The following is a 26,877-nucleotide window of genomic DNA, read 5'->3' on the forward strand; positions in this document are numbered from 1 at the left end:
TCCTGGCTGAGGTCTGACTTCTCTAACCTGGTGCGGTGTTCCTGGCTGAGGGTCTGACTTCTCTAACCTGGTGAGGTGTTCCTGGCTGAGGACTGACTTCTCTAACCTGGTGAGGTGTTCCTGGCTGAGGTCTGACTTCTCTAACCTGGTGAGGTGTTTCTGGCTGAAGTCTGACTTCTCTAACCTGGTGAGGTGTTCCTGGCTGAGGTCTGACTTCTCTAACCTGGTGAGGTGTTTCTTGCGGAGGTCTGACTTCTCTAACCTGGTGAGATGTTCCTGGCTGAGGTCTGACTTCTCTAACCTGGTGAGGTGTTCCTGGCTGAGGTCTGACTTCTCTAACCTGGTGAGATGTTCCCGGCTGAGGTCTGACTTCTCTAACCTGTTGAGGTGTTCCCGGCTGAGGTCTGACTTCTCTAACCTGGTGAGGTGTTCCTGGCTGAGGTCTGACTTCTCTAACCTGGTGAGGTGTTCCTGGCTGAGGTCTGACTTCTCTAACCTGGTGCGGTGTTCCTGGCTGAGGGTCTGACTTCTCTAACCTGGTGAGGTGTTCCTGGCTGAGGACTGACTTCTCTAACCTGGTGAGGTGTTCCTGGCTGAGGTCTGACTTCTCTAACCTGGTGAGATGTTCCTGGCTGAGGTCTGACTTCTCTAACCTGGTGAGGTGTTCCTGGCTGGGGTCTGACTTCTCTAACCTGGTGAGGTGTTCCTGGCTGAGGTCTGACAGACTGAACTCCAGACTGTGTTCTCTCCACATGTCGGCTGATTTGGACCTCTTCTTCTTAAAGCTGACTCCCTCCCGGGGTTCCCGGGGTTCCCGGGGTCCGTCTCTGGTCTTCTGGAGGTAGGTCCCCTCCCCAGTGTTATTGTACAGGCCTAGACCTCTGTCCTGGGGGCACTGGGGTCTAGTCCCTGGTGTTGCTGGGTCTAACTGGGGCCCTACAGACGGGTTGTCTAGGTGGGGCCCTACAGACGGGTTGTCTAGGTGGGGCCCTACAGACGGGTTGTCTAGGTGGGGCCCTACAGACGGGTTGTCTAGGTGGGTATGGAAGGAGACGGGCCGGAGGTTCATGGCCATACGGTCCACCCAAATAGGGGAGAAGTCTGACAGGACATTGGTCTGGTTGAAGGGCTCCAGTGCGTGATCCGCTAAGGACTGTGGGATACTAGGGGTGCTGCTGGAACGCGTGGAGGTCTCAGAGTTACGGTGTTCTACTTTGCCCTGAGTGGCGTGACGGTCGTGGGTGCAGCGGGTGGAACCGGAGCTGGACTGGTGCTTGGAGATGCGGAGGGAACGAGACATGTGTTTGCGGGACAGGTAGCCATGTTGGGTGCCGTAGAAGGCATGGTCGCCGTTCTGGCTCTCCACGTTGCCCATGGTTACAGTCTGAAACAGGAAACGCAGGTAACATCACAGATAAACAACTAATGATGTAATGCAGAGATAGAACAAAGTGTATTAAAACCACACCATTTTAAAATCAGAGAATCCACAAAAGTAACACACTATTGCCCTGGATAAAATAACATAACTGACAATTATAAAAATGTTTTTACTCACTAACAAATTGGATCATGTATTAATTAACCAACCTGCAGTCTGTCGTTGACATCACTGGCATGTTGAGTTTCACCATCAGGCTGTCTATCCAATCACAGAGAGAGAGAGAGAGAGAGAGAGAAAATGGTAGATGGCGTTGTATACCAGAGATCTGGAGGAGAGAGGAAACAGAAACCCTGGTCAGTCATCACAGTAGAACTAAATAATGCCGAGGTTTTACAACGCTAGAGTTTCACTACAACCTGATAAGAGTTTCACTGCGACCTGATAGAGTTATACTACGACCTGATAGAGTTTCACTGCGACCTGATAGAGTTATACTACGACCTGATAGAGTTTCACTGCGACCTGATAGAGTTATACTACGACCTGATAGAGTTTCACTGCGACCTGATTAGAGTTTCACTGCGACCTGATAGAGTTTCACTGCGACCTGATAGAGTTTCACTGCGACCTGATAGAGTTTCACTGCGACCTGATAGAGTTTCACTGCGACCTGATAGAGTTTCACTGCGACCTGATAGTTTCACTGCGACCTGATAGAGTTTCACTGCGACCTCATAGAGTTTCACTGCGACCTGATTAGAGTTTCACTACGACCTGATAGAGTTATACTACGACCTGATAGAGTTTGACTACGACCTGATTAGAGTTTCACTACGACCTGATAGAGTTTGACTACGACCTGATAGAGTTTCACTGCGACCACATTATACTGTTACTACTTGTACTGGTTTTACTGGGCTACAACACCTAATAAAACTGTAGGTACTGTAGGACTGTCACAAACAAATCTGAAACATTGTACCACACACACACACACACACACACACACACACACACACACAGAGACAGAGAAAAAAAAATATATATATATAATAATCTACAACATTAGTTCTTTACACAGGGATGCTCTGTGGGTAAGATTACCCTTATTGACTAGAAACAGATTAAGTTGACGGTATCGATCTGTCCTCTATTAGACCAGGGTTCAATAGCTCTGTTCAGGGTCACTCTCTGTGACCAGCAGAGAGACAGAGAGAGAGAGAGATTGGTCACAACAGATCCTGTTTTAACAGCCTGGTCAAGCCTGAGGGTTAACGGAGAAAACCTGGGATTCTAAAAACTACCAAGCGATCACCGCCGCCACTTGTTTTGGTAAATAGATGAAGGATGAAGCTAGACAAATGTAACCACTGTCTAGTTCATAAACAGAGCTATGGATGCAAGGATTCATCCAAACTGGTGTCCCAATCACGGACTGACCAGAGAACAGTTTACAGGGAGAGGTAGGAAGGTAGGACCAAAGCTAACATGCAGCAGAGAGGGAGAGAGACCGAGAGAAAGAGACCCGAGAGAGACAGAGTGAGAGACGGAGAGAGCGAGACCGAGAGACAGTGACCCGAGAGAGACAGAGAGGGAGAGAGAGAGAGCGAGAGAGAGAGACCCAAGAGAGAGGGAGAGAGACCGAGAGACAGTGACCTGAGAGAGACGGACCGAGAGAGACAGAGAGTGAGAGACAGACCGAGAGAGACAGACCGAGAGAGACAGAGAGAGTGAGAGACAGACCGAGAGAGACAGACCGAGAGAGACAGACCGAGAGAGTGAGAGACAGACCGAGAGAGTGAGAGACAGACCGAGAGAGACAGAGAAAGTGAGAGAGGTAGAATCGTACAGGGAGAGAGCTAGTTGGAGAAAAACTAGCATAACACAGAAGTGGTTTCCAATGCTGCCGTGTCTCCTCTGACTCCTCCCATCACACCACTTCACAACAGATCTCTGGCACTGACAGGGGAGAGGAAGTCATCCACTCAGCTCGTCTCTCAATGAGCAACAGGCATTCAGTCAGCGTGTAAAGTGGAGGACAAGAAAGAGGGGGAGATGATTAAATGGAAGAGAGGAAAGGCAGAGGAGGGAAAAGATGGAGGACAGAGCACATACATCCTGAGCATGCCTGGGTTAGTTAGAGATGGAGGACAGAGCACATACATCCTGAGCATGCCTGGGTTAGTTAGAGAAGGAGGACAGAGCACATACATCCTGAGCATGCCTGGGTTAGTTAGAGATGGAGGACAGAGCACATACATCCTGAGCATGCCTGGGTTAGTTAGATGGAGGACAGAGCACATACATCCTGAGCATGCCTGGGTTAGTTAGAGATGGAGGACAGAGCACATACATCCTGAGCATGCCTGGGTTAGTTAGAGATGGGGGACAGAGCACATACATCCTGAGCATGCCTGGGTTAGTTAGAGAAGGAGGACAGAACACATACATCCTGAGCATGCCTGGGTTAGTTAGAGATGGAGGACAGAGCACATACATCCTGAGCATGCCTGGGTTAGTTAGATGGAGGACAGAGCACATACATCCTGAGCATGCCTGGGTTAGTTAGAGATGGAGGACAGAGCACATACATCCTGAGCATGCCTGGGTTAGTTAGAGATGGGGGACAGAGCACATACAACCTGAGCATGCCTGGGTTAGTTAGAGATGGAGCACAGAACACATACATCCTGAGCATGCCTGGGTTAGTTAGAGATGGAGGACAGAGCACATACATCCTGAGCATGCCTGGGTTAGTTAGAGAAGGAGGACAAAGCACATACATCCTGAGCATGCCTGGGTTAGTTAGAGATGGAGGACAGAGCACATACATCCTGAGCATGCCTGGGTTAGTTAGATGGAGGACAGAGCACATACATCCTGAGCATGCCTGGGTTAGTTAGAGATGGAGGACAGAGTACATACATCCTGAGCATGCCTGGGTTAGTTAGAGATGGAGGACAGAGCACATACATCCTGAGCATGCCTGGGTTAGTTAGAGAAGGAGGACAGAGCACATACATCCTGAGCATGCCTGGGTTAGTTAGAGATGGAGGACAGAGCACATACATCCTGAGCATGCCTGGGTTAGTTAGATGGAGGACAGAGCACATACATCCTGAGCATGCCTGGGTTAGTTAGAGATGGAGGACAGAGCACATACATCCTGAGCATGCCTGGGTTAGTTAGAGATGGGGGACAGAGCACATACATCCTGAGCATGCCTGGGTTAGTTAGAGATGGAGCACAGAACACATACATCCTGAGCATGCCTGGGTTAGTTAGAGATGGAGGACAGAGCACATACATCCTGAGCATGCCTGGGTTAGTTAGATGGAGGACAGAGCACATACATCCTGAGCATGCCTGGGTTAGTTAGAGATGGAGGACAGAGCACATACATCCTGAGCATGCCTGGGTTAGTTAGAGATGGGGGACAGAGCACATACAACCTGAGCATGCCTGGGTTAGTTAGAGATGGAGCACAGAACACATACATCCTGAGCATGCCTGGGTTAGTTAGAGATGGAGGACAGAGCACATACATCCTGAGCATGCCTGGGTTAGTTAGATGGAGGACAGAGCACATACATCCTGAGCATGCCTGGGTTAGTTAGAGATGGAGGACAGAGTACATACAACCTGAGCATGCCTGGGTTAGTTAGAGATGGAGGACAGAGCACATACATCCTGAGCATGCCTGGGTTAGTTAGAGAAGGAGGACAGAGCACATACATCCTGAGCATGCCTGGGTTTGTTAGAGATGGAGGACAGAGCACACACATCCTGAGCATGCCTGGGTTAGTTAGAGATGGAGGACAGAGTACATACAACCTGAGCATGCCTGGGTTAGTTAGAGATGGAGGACAGAGCACATACATCCTGAGCATGCCTGGGTTAGTTAGATGGAGGACAGAGCACATACATCCTGAGCATGCCTGGGTTAGTTAGAGATGGAGGACAGAGCACATACATCCTGAGCATGCCTGGGTTAGTTAGAGAAGGAGGACAGAGCACATACATCCTGAGCATGCCTGGGTTAGTTAGAGATGGAGGACAGAGCACACACATCCTGAGCATGCTTGGGTTAGTTAGAGATGGAGGACAGAGTACATACAACCTGAGCATGCCTGGGTTAGTTAGAGATGGAGGACAGAGCACATACATCCTGAGCATGCCTGGGTTAGTTAGAGAAGGAGGACAGAGCACATACATCCTGAGCATGCCTGGGTTAGTTAGAGATGGAGCAAGCTGAGCAGCACCAGCTCCTCTGTGTTGGTTGTAGTTTCTATGGCATGAAGCTAGGAGGAGGGAAGGAGGGAGTGGAGGAGGGAAGGAGGGAGTGGAGGAGGGAAGGAGGGAAGGAGGGAGGGAAGGAGGGAGTGGAGGAGGGAAGGAGGGAAGGAGGGAGGGAAGGAGTGGAGGAGGGGAGGAGGGAAGGAGGGAGGGAAGGAGTGGAGGAGGGAGGAGGGAAGGAGGGAGGAGGGAGGAGGAGGGGAGGAGGGAAGGAGGGAGGAGGGAGGAGGGAAGGAGGGAGGGGAGGAGGGAGGGAGGGAGGGAAGGAGGGAGGGAGGGAGGGAGGAGGGAGGGAGGGAGGGAGGGAGGGAGGGGAGGGAAGGGAGGGAGGGAGGGAGGGAGGGAGGGAGGGAGGGAGGGAGGGAGGGAGGAGGGAGGGAAGGAGGGAGGGAGGGGGTACATGGAGAAAGGAGAGAAGTTGCCAGTCAGTCATAAAGATACTAGTCCATTAGCCTGATGGAACAGCTCTTCCGCACTTCGGTCTGCAGGTAGTATAACTTTTCATTACATTTCATTATAGTACAACGGTTTGATTTGTCTAATCTTAGCAATTTCTTCTTAGCTAGCTACATAGCCGTCTTTGTATCAAAGATAATTGCTTAATTATCGTATTTCGTCGTCCTAACGTATCTGCCCAGCAGCTAGCCAGCTAGCTAACGCCCACCGTCTACATAGCTAGCTACATAGCCGTCTCTGTATCAAAGATAATTGTGTAGATAATTGTGTAGTCTAGAGCGATTTTCTAGGTTACCTAGCCAGCTATTGTCGTTCTTTTAACGCAACGTAACGTAATCAACACTGCTAGCTAGCTAGCCAGCTAGCCCCTGAATCAACAACGCAGCCAGCTATTTGTCGTCCTTAACGTAGGAGACACTGCTAGCTAGCCAACAGCCAGCCAACGTCTACCGATTAGAACTCAACAACCCGGTCGCATTCCGCCTCGCTCCACAGGTAGTATCACATTTTCATTTCATTTCATTACAGTACAACGGTTTGATTTGTTTGATCGTAGCTAGCTACATAGCTAGCTACATAGCCGTCTCTGTATCAAAGATAATTGTGTAGTCTAGAGCGATTTTCTAGGTTACCTAGCCAGCTATTGTCGTTCTTTTTAACGCAACGTAACGTAATCAACACTGCTAGCTAGCCAGCTAGCCCCGAATCAACAACGCAGCCACTGCCAGCTAGCCTACAAAGTCAACAACGCAGCCACTGCCAGCTAGCCTACTTCAGCAGTACTGTATCATTTTTAATCATTTTAGTCAATAAGATTCTTGCTACGTAAGCTCAACTTTCTGAACATTCGAGACGTGTAGTCCACTTGTCATTCCAATCTCCTTTGCATTAGCGTAGCCTCTTCTGTAGCCTGTCAACTATGTGTCTGTCTATCCCTGTTCTCTCCTCTCTGCACAGACCATACAAACGCTCCACACCGCGTGGCCGCGGCCACCCTAATCTGGTGGTCCCAGCGCACGACCCACGTGGAGTTCCAGGTCTCCGGTAGCCTCTGGAACTGCCGATCTGCGGCCAACAAGGCAGAGTTCATCTCAGCCTATGCCTCCCTCCAGTCCCTCGACTTCTTGGCACTGACGGAAACATGGATCACCACAGATAACACTGCTACTCCTACTGCTCTCTCTTCGTCCGCCCACGTGTTCTCGCACACCCCGAGAGCTTCTGGTCAGCGGGGTGGTGGCACCGGGATCCTCATCTCTCCCAAGTGGTCATTCTCTTTCTCCCTTACCCATCTGTCTATCGCCTCCTTTGAATTCCATGCTGTCACAGTTACCAGCCCTTTCAAGCTTAACATCCTTATCATTTATCGCCCTCCAGGTTCCTCGGAGAGTTCATCAATGAGCTTGATGCCTTGATAAGCTCCTTTCCTGAGGACGGCTCACCTCTCACAGTTCTGGGCGACTTTAACCTCCCCACGTCTACCTTTGACTCATTCCTCTCTGCCTCCTTCTTTCCACTCCTCTCCTCTTTTGACCTCTCCCTCTCACCTTCCCCCTACTCACAAGGCAGGCAATACGCTCGACCTCATCTTTACTAGATGCTGTTCTTCCACTAACCTCATTGCAACTCCCCTCCAAGTCTCCGACCACTACCTTGTATCCTTTTCCCTCTCGCTCTCATCCAACACTTCCCACACTGCCCCTACTCGGATGGTATCGCGCCGTCCCAACCTTCGCTCTCTCTCCCCGCTACTCTCTCCTCTTCCATCCTATCATCTCTTCCCTCTGCTCAAACCTTCTCCAACCTATCTCCTGATTCTGCCTCCTCAACCCTCCTCTCCTCCCTTTCTGCATCCTTTGACTCTCTATGTCCCCTATCCTCCAGGCCGGCTCGGTCCTCCCCTCCCGCTCCGTGGCTCGACGACTCATTGCGAGCTCACAGAACAGGGCTCCGGGCAGCCGAGCGGAAATGGAGGAAAACTCGCCTCCCTGCGGACCTGGCATCCTTTCACTCCCTCCTCTCTACATTTTCCTCTTCTGTCGCTGCTGCTAAAGCCACTTTCTACCACTCTAAATTCCAAGCATCTGCCTCTAACCCTAGGAAGCTCTTTGCCACCTTCTCCTCCCTCCTGAATCCCCTCCCCCTCCTCCCTCTCTGCAGATGACCGTCAACCATTTTGAAAAGAAGGTCGACGACATCCGATCCTCGTTTGCTAAATCAAACGACACCGCTGGTTCTGCTCACACTGCCCTACCCTGTGCTCTGACCTCTTTCTCCCCTCTCTCTCCAGATGAAATCTCGCGTCTTGTGACGGCCGGCCGCCCAACAACCTGCCCGCTTGACCCTATCCCCTCCTCTCTTCTCCAGACCATTTCCGGAGACCTTCTCCCTTACCTCACCTCGCTCATCAACTCATCCCTGACCGCTGGCTACGTCCCTTCCGTCTTCAAGAGAGCGAGAGTTGCACCCTTCTGAAAAAACCTACACTCGATCCCTCCAATGTCAACAACTACAGACCAGTATCCCTTCTTTCTTTTCTCTCCAAAACCCTTGAACGTGCCGTCCTTGGCCAGCTCTCCCGCTATCTCTCTCAGAATGACCTTCTTGATCCAAATCAGTCAGGTTTCAAGACTAGTCATTCAACTGAGACTGCTCTTCTCTGTATCACGGAGGCGCTCCACACTGCTAAAGCTAACTCTCTCTCCTCTGCTCTCATCCTTCTAGACCTATCGGCTGCCTTCGATACTGTGAACCATCAGATCCTCCTCTCCACCCTCTCCGAGTTGGGCATCTCCGGCGCGGCCCACGCTTGGATTGCGTCCTACCTGACAGGTCGCTCCTACCAGGTGGCGTGGCGAGAATCCGTCTCCTCACCACGTGCTCTCACCACTGGTGTCCCCCAGGGCTCTGTTCTAGGCCCTCTCCTATTCTCGCTATACACCAAGTCACTTGGCTCTGTCATAACCTCACATGGTCTCTCCTATCATTGCTATGCAGACGACACACAATTAATCTTCTCCTTTCCCCTTCTGATGACCAGGTGGTGAATCGCATCTCTGCATGTCTGGCAGACATATCAGTGTGGATGACGGATCACCACCTCAAGCTGAACCTCGGCAAGACGGAGCTGCTCTTCCTCCCGGGAAGGACTGCCCGTTCCATGATCTCGCCATCACGGTTGACAACTCCACTGTGTCCTCCTCCCAGAGCACTAAGAACCTTGGCGTGATCCTGGACAACACCCTGTCGTTCTCAACTAACATCAAGGCGGTGGCCCGTTCCTGTAGGTTCATGCTCTACAACATCCGCAGAGTACGACCCTGCCTCACACAGGAAGCGGCGCAGGTCCTAATCCAGGCACTTGTCATCTCCCGTCTGGATTACTGCAACTCGCTGTTGGCTGGGCTCCCTGCCTGTGCCATTAAACCCCTACAACTCATCCAGAACGCCGCAGCCCGTCTGGTGTTCAACCTTCCCAAGTTCTCTCACGTCACCCCGCTCCTCCGCTCTCTCCACTGGCTTCCAGTTAGCTCGCATCTGCTACAAGACCATGGTGCTTGCCTACGGAGCTGTGAGGGGAACGGCACCTCAGTACCTCCAGGCTCTGATCAGGCCCTACACCCAAACAAGGGCACTGCGTTCATCCACCTCTGGCCTGCTCGCCTCCCTACCACTGAGGAAGTACAGTTCCCGCTCAGCCCAGTCAAAACTGTTCGCTGCTCTGGCCCCCCAATGGTGGAACAAACTCCCTCACGACGCCAGGACAGCGGAGTCAATCACCACCTTCCGGAGACACCTGAAACCCCACCTCTTTAAGGAATACCTAGGATAGGATAAAGTAATCCTTCTCACCCCCTTAAAAGATTTAGATGCACTATTGTAAAGTGGCTGCTCCACTGGATGTCATAAGGTGAATGCACCAATTTGTAAGTCGCTCTGGATAAGAGCGTCTGCTAAATGACTTAAATGTCAAATGTAATGTAAATGCCTCCCGCTGATGTTCACTCCTTCATTCACCTCTTTTAGGACAGACCCTTTAGGGAGGAATTGTCTTTATGTAGCCAGGACAGAGGAGAGTGATCCCTGTCTTTTACTGTACCGTAGTACTCTCTCTCTCACACACACACACACACACACACACACACACACACACACACACACACACACACACACACAGCTGCACTCAAGCTGACGGTGAAGAGGGATGGTTACATAAAGGTTGGAGCTGACCCTGTTTTTCTGTGCTCTCCTTCCCTTCCTGTCTCTCTCTCCTTGACCCCAACCGCTCATCCTCTCTCTCCCCCCACCTCTCTCTCTCCTTGACCCCTACCTCTCACCCTCTCTCCCCCCCCACCTCTCTCTCTCCTTGACCCCTACCTCTCACCCTCTCTCCTTCCCCCACACCTCTCTCTCTCCTTGACCCCTACCTCTCACCCTCTCTCCTTCCCCCAACCTCTCTCTCCTTGACCCCTACCTCTCACCCTCTCTCCTTCCCTTCCTGTCTCTCTCTCCTTGACCTCACCCTCTCTCCTTCCCTTCCTGTCTCTCTCTCCTTGACCCCTACCTCTCACCCTCTCTCCTTCCCTTCCTGTCTCTCTCTCCCTACCTCACCCTCTCTCCTTCCCTTCCTGTCTCTCTCTCCTTGACCCCTACCTCTCACCCTCTCTCCTTCCCTTCCTGTCTCTCTCCTTGAGCCCTACCGCTCACCCTCTCTCCTTCCCCCCACCTCTCTCTCTCCTTGACCCCTACCTCTCACCCTCTCTCCTTCCCTTCCTGTCTCTCTCTCCTTTACCCCTACCGCTCACCCTCTCTCCTCCCCCCACCTCTCTCTCTCCTTGACCCCTACCTCTCACCCTCTCTCCTTCCCTTCCTGTCTCTCTCTCCTTTACCCCTACCTCTCACCCTCTCTCCTTCCCTTCCTGTCTCTCTCTCCTTGACCCCTACCTCTCACCCTCTCTCCTTCCCTTCCTGTCTCTCTCTCCTTGACCCCTACCTCTCACCCTCTCTCCTTCCCCCACCTCTCTCTCTCCTTGACCCCTACCTCTCACCCTCTCTCCTCCCCCCACCTCTCTCTCTCCTTGACCCCTACCTCTCACCCTTTCTCCTTCCCTTCCTGTCTCTCTCTCCTTGTCCCCTACCTCTCACCCTCTCTCCTTCCCTTCCCGTCTCTCTCTCCTTGACCCCTACCTCTCACCCTCTCTCCTTCCCCCCCCACCCTCTCTCTCCTTGACCCCTACCTCTCACCCTCTCTCCTTCCCCCCACCTCTCTCTCTCCTTGACCCCTACCTTTTACCCTCTCTCCTTCCCCCACCTCTCTCTCTCCTTGACCCCTACCTCTCACCCTCTCTCCTTCCCACATACCCCTCTCTCCTTCCCCTACCTCTCCTTCCCTTCCTGTCTCTCTCTCCTTGACCCCTACCGCTCATCCTCTCTCCTTCCCCCATACCCCTCTCTCCTTCCCCCCACCTCTCCTTCCCTTCCTGTCTCGCTCTCCTTGACCCGTACCGCTCACCCTCTCTCCTTCCCCCATACCCCTCTCTCCTGCACTAGCCTCTGGATTCAGTGAGGAGCCCGGCCAGGCACAATGTTGGCAGAGAGAGAGAGACCCAGCAGTAAGACAGACAGGGTGTTTCCAGGCTTCTGCTCACCCCCCCCACTGGGACAATAGACTCTGGATTCAGTGAGGAGCCCGGCCAGGCACAATGTTGGCAGAGAGACAGAGACCCAGCAGTAAGACAGCCAGGGTGTTTCCAGGCTTCTGCTCACCCCCCCCACTGGGACAATAGACTCTGTATTTCAGCTCACTACAGATTTCCAAGTTCATCGTTTTAGTGTGTGTCATCGTGTGTGTGTGTGTGTAGATTAAGTCCCATAGCTTTAGACAACAGTAAAACCTTTGAAATGGATCCTTGTGAGAACGTACAGTTATGAATATAACTACTGTTCCCTGAAGGAGGGAACCAGGTATAACGCACTATGGGGAGTCAACGACCAATCATATTCACCTGAACACACTATGGGGAGTCAACGACCAATCATATTCACCTGAACACACTATGGGGAGTCAACGACCAATCATATTCACCTGAAGGAGGGAACTATGGGGAGTCAACGACCAATCATATTCACCTGAACACACTATGGGGAGTCAACGACCAATCATATTCACCTGAACACACTATGGGGAGTCAACGACCAATCATATTCACCTGAACACACTATGGGGAGTCAACGACCAATCATATTCACCTGAACACACTATGGGGAGTCAACGACCAATCATATTCACCTGAACACACTATGGGGAGGGGAGAGCGACCAATCATATTCACCTGAACACACTATGGGGAGTCAACGACCAATCATATTCACCTGAACACACTATGGGGAGTCACTGACCAATCATATTCACCTGAACACACTATGGGGAGTCAACGACCAATCATATTCACCTGAACACACTATGGGGAGTCAACGACCAATCATATTCACCTGAACACACTATGGGGAGTCAAGGCCTCCTGAGCGTGTTTTCACCTTAAGCGACAGGACAGAAGTCGTGAGTATCTGGAACTGTTATTGTGAAACACCACTAGCCTACGGTCAGAGGTTTAAGCTCAACTGGTTAGCCAGTTGTGTAGCATTGGCTACACAAGCAGAGCAGACAGTAGTGGGTTTTTAACAAGCAGAAGACCCAAGACTCACAACACCTAGAAAAGACGAGTACTCTCTCCCCACTAACAGACACCTAAGACGGCGCCGAATCTCATAGCCTTCGTGTGCTTGAAAAGTGTACGTGTGTGTGTGTGTGTGAAAGTAAGAGGGGGAGGGAGGAAAAAGGGGAGAGAAAGCTTCTAAATGACTGCTAGATTAGATTGTGTGTGTGTGTGTGTGTGTGTGTGTGTGTGTTAAAAGCTGCAGGGTAGCAGAGTGCGTTAGCTGCATACTCCCACTATGAATAAATGAAGGAGGAGAGACAGTAGAGTAGAGAACCATGTTTCAGCTCTCTCTGTCAGATTACAGTCTCAAAGAGCTTTCCACACCTGGAATGTGCCAATCATTCTTTAAAGAACATTCTTCAAGCTCTGTCAAATTGGTTGTTGATCATTGCTAGACAACCATTTTCAGGTGTTATCATAGATTTTCAAGTAGATTTAAGTCAAAACTGTAACTCGGCCACTATTTTCTCGGTAAGCAATTCCAGTGTAGATTTGTAAGGTTATTGTCCTGCTGAAAGGTGAATTCGTCTGCCAAGTGTCAAATCAAATCAAATTGTATTTGTCACATACACATGGTTAGCAGATGTTAATGCGAGTGTAGCGAAATGCTTGTGCTTCTAGTTCCGACAATGCAGTGATAACCAACAAGTAATCTAACTAACAATTCTAAAACTACTGTCTTATACACAGTGTAAGGGGATAAAGAATATGTACATAAGGATATATGAGTGAGTGATGGTACAGAGCAGAATACAGTAGATGGTATCGAGTACAGTATATACATATGAGATGAGTATGTAGACAAAGTAAACAAAGTGGCATAGTTAAAGTGGCTAGTGATACATGTATTACATAAGGATGCAGTCGATGATGTAGAGTACAGTATATACGTATGCATATGAGATGAATAATGTAGGGTAAGTAACATTATATAAGGTAGCATTGTTTAAAGTGGCTAGTGATATATTTACATCATTTCCCATCAATTCCCATTATTAAAGTGGCTGAGTTGGGTCAGTGTCAATGACAGTGTGTTGGCAGCAGCCACTCAATGGTGGCTGTTTAACAGTCTGATAGCCTTGAGATAGAAGCTGTTTTTCAGTCTCTCAGTCCCAGCTTTGATGCACCTGTACTGACCTCGCCTTCTGGATGATAGCGGGGTGAACAGGCAGTGGTTCGGGTGGTTGATGTCCTTGATGATCTTTATGGCCTTCCTGTAACATCGGGTGGTGTAGGTGTCCTGGAGGGCAGGTAGTTTGCCCCGGTGATGCGTTGTGCAGACCTCACTACCCTCTGGAGAGCCTTACGGTTGAGGGCGGAGCAGTTGCCGTACCAGGCGGTGATACAGCCCGCCAGGATGTTCTCGATTGTGCATCTGTAGAAGTTTGTGAGTGCTTTTGGTGACAAGCCGAATTTCTTCAGCCTCCTGAGGTTGAAGAGGCGCTGCTGCGCCTTCTTCACGACGCTGTCAGTGTGAGTGGACCAATTCAGTTTGTCTGTGATGTGTATGCCGAGGAACTTAAAACTTGCTACCCTCTCCACTACTGTTCCATCGATGTGGATAGGGGGGTGTTCCCTCTGCTGTTTCCTGAAGTCCACAATCATCTCCTTAGTTTTGTTGACGTTGAGTGTGAGGTTATTTTCCTGACACCACACTCCGAGGGCCCTCACCTCCTCCCTGTAGGCCGTCTCGCCGTTGTTGGTAATCAAGCCTACCACTGTTGTGTCGTCCGCAAACTTGATGATTGAGTTGGAGGCGTGCGTGGCCACGCAGTCGTGGGTGAACAGGGAGTACAGGAGAGGGCTCAGAACGCACCCTTGTGGGGCCCCGTGTTGAGGATCAGCGGGGAGGAGATGTTGTTGCCTACCCTCACCACCTGGGGGCGGCCCGTCAGGAAGTCCAGTACCCAGTTGCACAGGGCGGGGTCGAGACCCAGGGTCTCGAGCTTGATGACGAGCTTGGAGGGTACTATGGTGTTGAATGCCGAGCTGTAGTCGATGAACAGCATTCTCACATAGGTATTCCTCTTGTCCAGGTGGGTTAGGGCAGTGTGCAGTGTGGTTGAGATTGCATCGTCTGTGGACCTATTTGGGCGGTAAGCAAATTGGAGTGGGTCTAGGGTGTCAGGTAGGGTGGAGGTGATATGGTCCTTGACTAGTCTCTCAAAGCACTTCATGATGACGGAAGTGAGTGCTACGGGCGGTAGTCGTTTAGCTCAGTTACCTTAGCTTTCTTGGGAACAGGAACAATGGTGGCCCTCTTGAAGCATGTGGGAACAGCAGACTGGTATAGGGATTGATTGAATATGTCCGTAAACACACCGGCCAGCTGGTCTGCGCATGCTCTGAGGGCGCGGCTGGGGATGCCGTCTGGGCCTGCAGCCTTGCGAGGGTTAACACGTTTAAATGTCTTACTCACCTCGGCTGCAGTGAAGGAGAGACCGCATGTTTTCGTTGCAGGCCGTGTCAGTGGCACTGTATTGTCCTCAAAGCGGGCAAAAAAGTTATTTAGTCTGCCTGGGAGCAAGACATCCTGGTCCGTGACTGGGCTGGGTTTCTTCTTGTAGTCCGTGATTGACTGTAGACCCTGCCACATGCCTCTTGTGTCTGAGCCATTGAATTGAGATTCCACTTTGTCTCTGTACTGACGCTTAGCTTGTTTAATAGCCTTGCGTAGGGAATAGCTGCATTGTTTATATTCGGACATGTTACCAGACACCTTGCCCTGATTAAAAGCAGTGGTTCGCGCTTTCAGTTTCACGCGAATGCTGCCATCACAATCCACGGTTTCTGGTTTGGGAATGTTTTTATCGTTGCTATGGGAACGACATCTTCGACGCACGTTCTAATGAACTCGCACACCGAATCAGCGTATTCGTCAATATTTTCATCTGACGCAATACGAAACATGTCCCAGTCCACGTGATGGAAGCAGTCTTGGAGTGTGGAGTCAGCTTGGTCTGACCAACGTTGGACAGACCTCAGCGTGGGAGCCTCTTGTTTAAGTTTCTGCCTGTAGGCAGGGATCAACAAAATGGAGTCGTGGTCAGCTTTTCCGAAAGGGGGGCGGGGCAGGGCCTTATATGCGTCGCGGAAGTTAGAGTAACAATGATCCAAGGTTTTACCACCCCTGGTTGCGCAATCGATATGCTGATAAAATTTAGGGAGTCTTGTTTTCAGATTAGCTTTGTTAAAATCCCCAGCTACAATGAATGCAGCCTCCGGATAAATGGTTTCCAGTTTGCAAAGAGTTAAATAAAGTTCGTTCAGAGCCACCGATGTGTCTGCTTGGGGGGGGATATATACGGCTGTGATTATAATCGAAGAGAATTCTCTTGGAAGATAATGCGGTCTACATTTGATTGTGAGGAATTCTAAATCAGGTGAACAGAAGGATTTGAGTTCCTGTATGTTTCCTTCATCACACCATGTCTCGTTAGTCATTAGGCATACGCCCCCGCCGCTCTTCTTACCAGAAAGATGTTTGTTTCTGTCGGCGCGATGCGTGGAGAAACCCGTTGGCTGCACCGCACCGGATAGCGTCTTCCCAGTAAGCCATGTTTCCGTGAAGCAGAGAACATTGCAGTCTCTGATGTCCCTCTGGTGGGAACCAGGGTTTACTCTAGGATTTTGCCTGGGTTGAGCTAACCTTTTTCCACCACTGTGCAGCCACCAATATGCTTGGAAATATAGAGAGTTGGTACTCAATCATGTGTTGTATTGGATTAGCCCCAAACATATTGTATTCAGGACAAAAAGTTAATTGCATTAACACATTTTTGTTTCAGTATTACTTTAATGATACATAATAAATAGTAATAAATAATAATAAAATAATAATTTTCCTTGTTTAAAACAGGATATGTTTTATTCTGTACAGGATTCCTTCTTTCACTCTGTCATTTAGGTTAGCGTTGTGGAGTAACTACAACGTTGGACCTGAGAACCTGAGCCCTGGGACCATGCCTCAGGACTACTTGGCCTGATGACTCCTGGCTGTCCCCGCCCCCTTTCCCACCTGGCCGTGCGGCTGATCTAGTTTCTGCTGTTCTGCCTACTGTTATGGAACCGTGACATGTTCACCGCACCTGCTATCTTATCCTGGACCTGTGGATTCCACCCTCTCTACCGCACCTGCTATCTTATCCTGGACCTGTGGATTCCACCCTCTCTACCGCACCTGCTATCTTATCCTGGACCTGTGGTTTCCATCCTCTCTACCGCACCTGCTATCTTATCCTGGACCTGTGGTTTCCATCCTCTCTACCGCACCTGCTATCTTATCCTGGACCTGTGGATTCCATCCTCTCTACCGCACCTGCTATCTTATCCTGGACCTGTGGATTCCATCCTCTCTACCGCACCTGCTATCTTATCCTGGACCTGTGGATTCCATCCTCTCTACCGCACCTGCACTCTCGACCGCTTGTCTATGAAAGGCCACCTGACATTTACTCCTGAGGTGCTGACCTGTTGCACCCTCGACAACCACTGTGATTATTATTTGACCCTGCTGGTCATCTATGAACATTTGAACATCTTGGCCATGTTCTGTTATAATCTCCACCGGCACAGCCAGAAGAGGACTGGCCACCCCTCATAGCATGGTTCCTCTCTACCTGGCACAGCCAGAAGAGGACTGGCCACCCCTCATAGCCTGGTTCCTCTCTACCCGGCACAGCCAGAAGAGGACTGGCCCACCCCTCAGAGCCTGGTTCCTCTCTACCCGGCACAGCCAGAAGAGGACTGGCCCACCCCTCAGAGCCTGGTTCCTCTCTACCCGGCACAGCCAGAAGAGGACTGGCCACCCCTCAGAGCCTGGTTCCTCTCTACCCGGCACAGCCAGAAGAGGACTGGCCACCCCTCAGAGCCTGGTTCCTCTCTACCCGGCACAGCCAGAAGAGGACTGGCCACCCCTCAGAGCCTGGTTCCTCTCTACCCGGCACAGCCAGAAGAGGACTGGCCACCCCTCAGAGCATGGTTCCTCTCTACCCGGCACAGCCAGAAGAGGACTGGCCACCCCTCAGAGCCTGGTTCCTCTCTACCCAGCACAGCCAGAAGAGGACTGGCCACCCCTCAGAGCCTGGTTCCTCTCTACCCGGCACAGCCAGAAGAGGACTGGCCACCCCTCAGAGCCTGGTTCCTCTCTACCCGGCACAGCCAGTAGAGGACTGGCCACCCCTTAGAGCCTGGTTCCTCTCTACCCAGTCAGTCTCCCTCCGTCAGTCAGACTCCCTCCCTCCGCCAGTTAGTCTCCCTCCCTCCGTCAGTCAGTCTCCCTCCCTCCGTCAGTTAGTCTCCCTCCCTCCCGTCAGTCACCCTCCCTCCGTCAGTCAGTCTCCCTCCCTCCGTCAGTCAGTCTCCCTCCGCCAGTCAGACTCCCTCCCTCCGCCAGTCAGTCTCCCTCCCTCCCGTCAGTCAGTCTCCCTCAGTCAGTCTCCCTCCCTCCCTCCGCCAGTCAGTCTCCCTCCGTCAGTCAGTCTCCCTCCCTCCCTCCCTCAGTCAGTCAGTCAGTCTCCCTCCCTCCCTCCGTCAGTCATTCTCCCTCCCTCCCTCCGTCAGTCATTCTCCCTCCCTCAGTCAGTCAGTCTCCCCTCCCTTTCAGATGGCTAAGTATTGCACCTGTTCTACCATTACTCTACCTCCCTTCTTATTTAACCTCTCATAGTATTGCACCTGTTCTACCATTACTCTACCTCCATTTCCTTCTCATTTAACCTCTCATAGTATTGCACCTGTTCTACCATTACTCTACCTCCATTTCCTTCTCATTTAACCTCTCATAGTATTGCACCTGTTCTACCATTACTCTACCTCCATTTCCTTCTCATTTAACCTCTCATAGTATTGCCATACAGGACTTCCCTGCTGTCGCTTGCTTTCCTCTGACGTTTTTCCCAACTGTTAACTACGACGACGTAGTGGTGGAGCATCGTCTCAGAGAAAACAATACAGAACTATCTTGCTCTCATTTAAGGCCACAAATAGCAAATTGCTAAGTGAAAAGAATTGGAGTGTAAAATGTTGTGTTGGCGTTATGACAGAGTCTGGGCAATTGGATAATTGGGTCACAGCGAGCGAGAACAAGCCTGTTTCTCCCTGTTCTCTTCTCTTCCTTCAGGACACAGTTAGATAGCTGTTACAGCAGTCACATGATCATTCCTATAGCTAGCTGTTACATCAGTCACATGATCATTCCTATAGCTAGCTGTTACAGCAGTCACATGGTCATTCCTATAGCTAGCTGTTACAGCAGTCACATGATCATTCCTATAGTTAGCTGTTACAGCAGTCACATGATCATTCCTATAGCTAGCTGTTACAGCAGTCACATGATCATTCCTATAGCTAGCTGTTACAGCAGTCACACGATCATTCCTATAGCTAGCTGTTACAGCAGTCACATGATCATTCCTATAGCTAGCGGTTACAGCAGTCACATGATCATTCCTATAGCTAGCTGTTACAGCAGTCACATGATCATTCCTATAGCTAGCGGTTACAGCAGTCACATGATCATTCCTATAGCTAGCTGTTACAGCAGTCACATGATCATTCCTATAGCTAGCTGTTACAGCAGTCACATGATCATTCCTGTAGCTAGCTGTTACAGCAGTCACATGATCATTCCTATAGCTAGCTGTTACAGCAGTCACATGATCATTCCTATAGCTAGCTGTTACAGCAGTCACATGATCATTCCTATAGCTAGCTGTTACAGCAGTCACATGATCATTCCTATAGCTAGCTGTTACAGCAGTCACATGATCATTCCTATAGCTAGCTGTTACAGCAGTCACATGATCATTCCTATAGCTAGCTGTTACATCAGTCACATGATCATTCCTATAGCTAGCTGTTACAGCAGTCACATGATCATTCCTATAGCTAGCTGTTACAGCAGTCACATGATCATTCCTATAGCTAGCTGTTACAGTAGTCACATGGTACATAAGCAGAGTGAATTCCAGTTCTGTTCTGTTTCTTTAGGACACCGTTTGCTAGCTGCTAATTACTATTTACGTCATTAAGCAGACACTCTTATCCAGAGCAACTTTACAGGAGAAATAAGGGTTAAGTCCCTTGCTCAAGGGCACATCGATCGATTTTTCAGCTAGTCGGCTCGGGGATTCAAACCAGCAACCTTTCAGTTACTGGTCCAACGCTCTTATATCGCTAAGCAACCTGGATATATAACATGGATATATGTTAGGTTAACCTTACTACTATAGTACTGTATGGGGAGGTTCATCGGCAATAGTCGCTGTGCCCTCGAGAGAGAGAGAGAGAGAGAGAGAGAGAGAGAGAGAGAGAGAGAGAGACAGAGAGAGACAGAGAGAGAGAGACACAGAGACACAGAGAGACAGAGAGAGAGAGAGAGAGAGAGAGAGAGAGACACAGAGACAGAGAGAGAGAGAGAGAGAGAGACACAGAGACAGAGAGAGAGAGAGAGAGAGAGACACAGAGAGAGAGAGAGAGAGAGAGACACAGAGACACAGAGACACAGAGAGACAGAGAGACAGAGAGACAGAGAGACAGAGAGAGAGAGAGAGAGAGAGAGAGAGAGAGAGACACAGAGACACAGAGAGAGAGAGAGAGAGAGAGAGAGAGAGACAGAGAGAGAGAGACAGAGAGAGAGGTAGAGAGAGAGAGAGGTAGAGAGAAAGAGAGGTAGAATGACTTAAATGTAAATGTAGAGAGAGAGAGAGAGAGAGATTCATATGCAGTAATGAATTCCAGCCACCCATGACTCTGGTGGGGGAAGAATAGGTTTATTGTGTAGCAACAGGAAGACACAGGAATGATTGTGGATCTCACCACTATGGCTTCACTGACACAACAAAGTATCCTCTCTAGCCCATAACCCAGATGATAGACCATCCTGTCCCCTAGATTATAAACACAGTTAACACTATGACTAAGATTTCTTAGTGGATCTCAATACAAAGTGAACGGTATTTAATATATAAACATTATTTCTGGGGCAACTAACTACCAGGCCCGAGAGATGTATACACAGGGATAAAACCCATACGGGGTCAATGTAAGGAGGAACACTAACCGTGTACCGTTATCCCCAGTTCCTTTTGAATATCTAGGACAGTGAAGTGGTTTTCTCTCAGGCATCTAGGGCAGAGGACAGAGGGCTTGCAGAGAGATGACATGCTATCTCTTCCACCCTGCAGCTGAAAAAGTTCAAATGTAGCTTGGAGGGAACATCTATCTCTCTCTCGCTCTGCTCGGTCACCTGTCTGCTCTACATAACGAAAAAGTAAACATTGTGTCCCAAATGGCACACTATTTCTTATAGGGCCCCGGTCAAAAGTAGTGCGCAAAGCCACGCTAACGTTGCTCCGGTCCACAGTGCAAAGCCACACTAACGTTGCTCCGGTCCACAGTGCAAAGCCACACTAACGTTGCTCCAGTCCACAGTGCAAAGCCACGCTAACGTTGCTCCAGTCCACAGTGCAAAGCCACGCTAACGTTGCTCCGGTCCACAGTGCAAAGCCACGCTAACGTTGCTCCAGTCCACAGTGCAAAGCCACGCTAACGTTGCTCCGGTCCACAGTGCAAAGCCACGCTAACGTTGCTCCAGTCCACAGTGCAAAGCCACGCTAACGTTGCTCCGGTCCACAGTGCAAAGCCACGCTAACGTTGCTCCGGTCCACAGTGCAAAGCCACGCTAACGTTGCTCCGGTCCACAGTGCAAAGCCACGCTAACGTTGCTCCGGTCCACAGTGCAAAGCCACACTAACGTTGCTCCGGTCCACAGTGCAAAGCCACGCTAACGGTCCACAGTGCAAAGCCACGCTAACGCTGGTCCACAGTGCAAAGCCACGCTAACGTTGCTCCGGTCCACAGAGCAAAGCCACGCTAACGTTGCTCCGGTCCACAGTGCAAAGCCACGCTAACGTTGCTCCGGTCCACAGAGCAAAGCCACGCTAACGTTGCTCCGGTCCACAGAGCAAAGCCACGCTAACGTTGCTCCAGTCCACAGTGCAAAGCCAAACTAACATTGCTCCGGTCCACAGTACAAAGGCACGCTAACGTTGCTCCGGTCCACAGTGCAAAGCCACGCTAACGTTGCTCCAGTCCACAGTGCAAAGCCACGCTAACATTGCTCCAGTCCACAGAGCAAAGCCACGCCACCGTTGCTCCGGTCCACAGAGCAAAGCCACGCTAACATTGCTCCGGTCCAGAGAGCAAAGCCACGCTAACGTTGCTCCGGTCCACAGTGCAAAGCCACGCTAACGTTGCTCCGGTCCACAGAGCAAAGCCAAAAACAAAATAATGTTAAAAGCTCCTGGGAGCAGACATCAGAAATCCCCCCCCCCAGAAAAATGGGATTAGAAAATAGTGTATCAACAATTTTTTTCGCTAGCCTAAAGAGAATAATGCCACTGCTGAAATCACAGCAGACATATTTTCATTGACAGAAAGCCATCTACTATATTGGGCTAGTCTGGAATCCAAATGTAATACCACTCTGTTTCACATCAGAGTTTGCTTGTTGCAGGTATGTGGGAATGATTCAATGAGAAACTGCCACACTGCTCTTTGTTTATTTAAGCAGATCTCTTTAGGCCTAAATACTGTATTCCCTACCTGTTATTTTTCATTAAAGTGAAACAGTTCTATCCAATAGGGATCCCAGGCTTTTAAACAGAGTTCTATCCAATAGGGATCCCAGGCTTTTAAACAGTTCTATTCAATAGGGATCCCAGGCTTTTAAACAGTTCTATCCAATAGGGATCCCAGGCTTTTAAACAGTTCTATCCAATAGGGATCCCAGGCTTTTAAACAGTTCTATCCAATAGGGATCCCAGGCTTTTAAACAGTTCTATCCAATAGAGATCCCAGGCTTTTAAACAGTTCTATCCAATAGGGATCCCAGGCTTTTAAACAGTTCTATCCAATAGGGATCCCAGGCTTTTAAACAGTTCTATCCAATAGGGATCCCAGGCTTTTAAACAGTTCTATCCAATAGGGATCCAAGGCTTTTAAACAGTTCTATCCAATAGGGATCCCAGGCTTTTAAACAGTTCTATCCAATAGGGATCCCAGGCTTTAAAAACAGTTCTATCCAATAGGGATCCCAGGCTTTTAAACAGAGTTCTATCCAATAGGGATCCAAGGCTTTTAATCAGTTCTATCCAATAGGGATCCAAGGCTTTTAAACAGAGTTCTATCCAATAGGGATCGCAGGCTTTTAAACAGTTCTATCCAATAGGGATCCAAGGCTTTTAAACAGAGTTCTATCCAATAGGGATCCCTAGATGTTGGCCTATTCCACAGTCAAAGCAACACCTCTACTGAAAGGGGACCAGGCTACGGTGCAGTAGCTCTCCACCATCCACTTTATGAACTCAGAATAATACCAGTGTAATGTGACACAGGCCATAGCCTACCCTCCACAAAGGGCCATGGCTACATCCCAAATGGCTACATCCCAAAATTTATTTTACAGTGAGAGTAGGGTGCCATTTGGCACGCACCTCATGTCACCTGCTCAGATTACCTCTGTGTTGTACACAACACTGACATTGGGTCATCCTATATGTGACAGGTAGATGTATGGTCCTTTGTGATTAAAGACCACTTAAAAGCTCAGATTATATTTGACAAATACTTGAGCCTGTCGGGACAGGAGCAGTGCAAAAAGTTCCTCGGCCCGACTTGATCCAAGCCTCCTACACCCCCTGGGACACAGAATATGTCATGACACTTCTCTCATTGAGGAAATTACAAGGGGGAAAATGAGAATTCCTGCCCTACGGCTAAAATATCTGACTAATGGATTTTCAAAAGAGAGGGGTGTGTGTGGGGGGGGGGGGGGGGGGTTGACAAGCTCCCGTATCAGTCAGGTGAAACACCACCGTGTGCAATCGTCACAGCTAAATCATTTAGCAAAATGTTGAAATAAGAAAATTGGTAACCAGTGGTGAACAAGCACCAAAATAAATAAAACCACACACCAGCTGCTGAGAGGACCCTGGTTTGGAGCCAGCTGCTGAGAGGGCCCAGGTAGAGCTAGCTAATTGTGTACGGCGTAAGTAGCTTAATTTGTCTATTAGCTATTTTATCTTTATTTATAGGCTATTTCTATTTTATTTAGAGTATCAATAGATGGCCTCTACAGGTCCGGGACGATACGCTTTTTTTTTGGGTACATGGTAAATAAATTAACATTTCAAACACTGTTTTTGAAACATTTGTGTTTAATGTTAACTATTTATTTGTGATTGTTTTTATTACATATTTAACATTGAAGTCAGAAGTTTACATACACCTTAGCCAATTACATTTAAACTCAGTTTTTCACAATTCCTGACATTTAATCCTAGTAAAAATTATAAAGGATCACCACTTTATTTTAAGAATGTGAAATGTCAGAATAATAGTAGAGAGAATTATTTTTTATTTCAGCTTTTATTTATTTCATCACATTCCCAGTGCGTCAGAAGTTTGCATATACTATATTAGTATTTGGTAGCTTTGCCTTTAAATTGTTTAACTGGGGTCAAACGTTTTGGGTAGCCTTCCACAATAAGTTGGGTGAATTTTGCCCCATTCCCCCTGACAGAGCTGGTGTAACTGAGTCAGGTTTGTAGGCCTCCTTGCTGGCACATGCTTTTGCAGTTCTGCCCACACATTTTCTATGGGATTGAGGGCAGGGCTTTGTGATGGCCACTCCAATACCTTGACTTTGTTGTCCTTAAGCCATTTTGCCACAACTTTGGAAGTATGCTTGGGGTCATTGTTCATTTGGAAGACCCATTTGTGACCAAGCTTTAACTTCCTGACTGTTGTCTTGAGATGTTGCTTCAATATATCCACATAATCTTCCTCCCTCATGGTGCCATCTATTTTGTGAAGTGCACCAGTCCCTCCTGCAGCAAAGCACCCCCACAACATGATGCTGCCACCGCCGTGCTTCACGGTTGGGATGGTGTTCTTCGGCTTGCAAGCCTCCCCCTTTTTCCTCCAAACATAATGATGGTCATTATGGCCAAACATTTCTATTTTCGTTTCAACAGACCAGAGGACATATCTCCAAAAAGTACAATCTTTGTCCCCATGTGCAGTTGCAAACCGCAGTCTGTTTTTTTTTATGGTGGTTTTGGAGCAGTGGCTTCTTCCTTGCTGAGCGGCCTTTCAGGTCATGTCGATATAGGACTCGTTTCACTGTGGATATAGATACTTTTGTACCCGTTTCCTCCAGCAACTTCACAAGGTCCTTTGCTCCTGTTCTGGGATTGATTTACACTTTTCACACCAAATTAATTGATAGAGAAAGAGAGAGAGAGACAAAAGAGAGAGACAGAAGATAGATTGGAGAAAGAAAGAGAGAGAGAGAGCTTACTGGGAACACAGAACACCTGGACACATTCCACAATCCACAATCTTCAAAAGAGACATTTGACCTGTCCGCTGTATTCCCAAAGTGTACAACGTGGAAGATCAGAGATCAATGGGTTAAAAAATTATTATAATAAGGAAACCAAGTGAGCATTTACAGTGATTAACATCCTAAATATTCAACAGGGGAACTCTCCAGTTCTACTCCACTATAGAAGCACTCCAAGATTTAGTATAGATCTACAGCTTTTCTATTCATTTTATCTCACTATAGTGAATGCTCAAAAAAAAAAACTTCCACTTCAACACACTGGAAATGGAATTCAACAACGTGGCTCTACAAACAACGGTTTGCCTGTCTCACAGAGCCTCAACATCATTACGTTCCCGTCACCCAGACGAATAATGGTGAAAGAGAGCCAGGAATAGCTGGCCTGGCTGACTGGTCCCAACATAGACACCCCCAGCCCTGTAATCAACAAGGTTGGAACACCACAGATGTCTGGTGTGAGGAAAGGTGTTGCTGGAGAGAGGAGCTTGGAGAGGACAGTACCAATGTCTGTCTCCTCACCAGCCATGGCAACCATGGTGTCTGTCTCCTCACCAGCCATGGCAACCATGTTGTCTGTCTCCTCACCAGCCATGGCAACCATGGCGTCTGTCTGTCTCCTCACCAGCCATGGCAACCATGGCGTCTGTCTGTCTCCTCACCAGCCATGGCAACCATGGCGTCTGTCTGTCTCCTCACCAGCCATGGCAACCATGTTGTCTGTCTGTCTCCTCACCAGCCATGGCAACCATGTTGTCTGTCTGTCTCCTCACCAGCCATGGCAACCATGTTGTCTGTCTGTCTCCTCACCAGCCATGGCAACCATGTTGTCTGTCTGTCTCCTCACCAGCCATGGCAACCATGTTGTCTGTCTGTCTCCTCACCAGCCATGGCAACCATGTTGTCTGTCTGTCAGTCCTCACCAGCCATGGCAACCATGTTGTCTGTCTGTCAGTCCTCACCAGCCATGGCAACCATGTCGTCTGTCTGTCAGTCCTCACCAGCCATGGCAACCATGTTGTCTGTCTGTCTCCTCACCAGCCATGGCAACCATGTCGTCTGTCTCCTCAGCAGCCATGGCAACCACGTTGCCTGTCTGTCTCCTCACCAGCCATGGCAACCATGTTGTCTGTCTGTCAGTCCTCACCAGCCTCTATTCCCTATATCAGGTTTCCCTACCCCTGCCCTATATAGTGCACTACATTTGACCAGAGCCCTGGTCAAGCTACTACAAGCAGACCTCACCCAGACTGCCTGCTATGTTCTGCCCAGGCATGTACATAGACAGATAGAGCCCTAATCCTGTCCCACCAAAGGTCCGTCTACAGACCTAATTCTATCTCTTCCTTTACCAGCCACGTGACTGTTGTTTCTCCACCTGGTTCACAACAGTCTACCTTCCTGTCATTCAGACGGAATTAAGTCATGTGACTGACAGTCCCGAGGTTCTAAAATGACTCATTTGATGTGTCCCAAATAGCACCCAATTCCCTTTATAGCGCACTACTTTAATGTGCTCTGGTCAAAAATGTGTCCACTATATTAGGGAATAGGGTACGATTTGGGCCTATTCACACGTGACCTGAACGACGGTCGTCAACAGCCTGTTGTGC

The 26,877-nt window shown here is 49.3% G+C and overlaps 1 protein-coding gene across 3 annotated transcripts in view; it reads right to left on the reverse strand.

Moving 5' to 3' along the window:
* The window catches only part of LOC115127065 (rho guanine nucleotide exchange factor TIAM1-like), a 254,164-nt gene that overhangs the window by 135,779 nt on the left and 91,508 nt on the right, over positions 1 to 26,877 (reverse strand). For all 3 annotated transcript variants that reach the window (XM_065024176.1, XM_065024177.1, XM_065024178.1), the window contains exons 2-3: positions 1,591 to 1,709; positions 693 to 1,384 (exon numbers count right to left, since the gene is read on the reverse strand). In XM_065024176.1, coding sequence (XP_064880248.1) covers positions 693 to 1,375 — 683 coding nt within the window. In that variant the 5' untranslated portion in view covers positions 1,376 to 1,384; positions 1,591 to 1,709. The remainder of the gene's footprint in view (positions 1 to 692; positions 1,385 to 1,590; positions 1,710 to 26,877) is intronic.

Source organism: Oncorhynchus nerka, linkage group LG11, assembly GCF_034236695.1.
Source record: "Oncorhynchus nerka isolate Pitt River linkage group LG11, Oner_Uvic_2.0, whole genome shotgun sequence".
Taxonomy (NCBI): Eukaryota; Metazoa; Chordata; class Actinopteri; order Salmoniformes; family Salmonidae; genus Oncorhynchus; species Oncorhynchus nerka.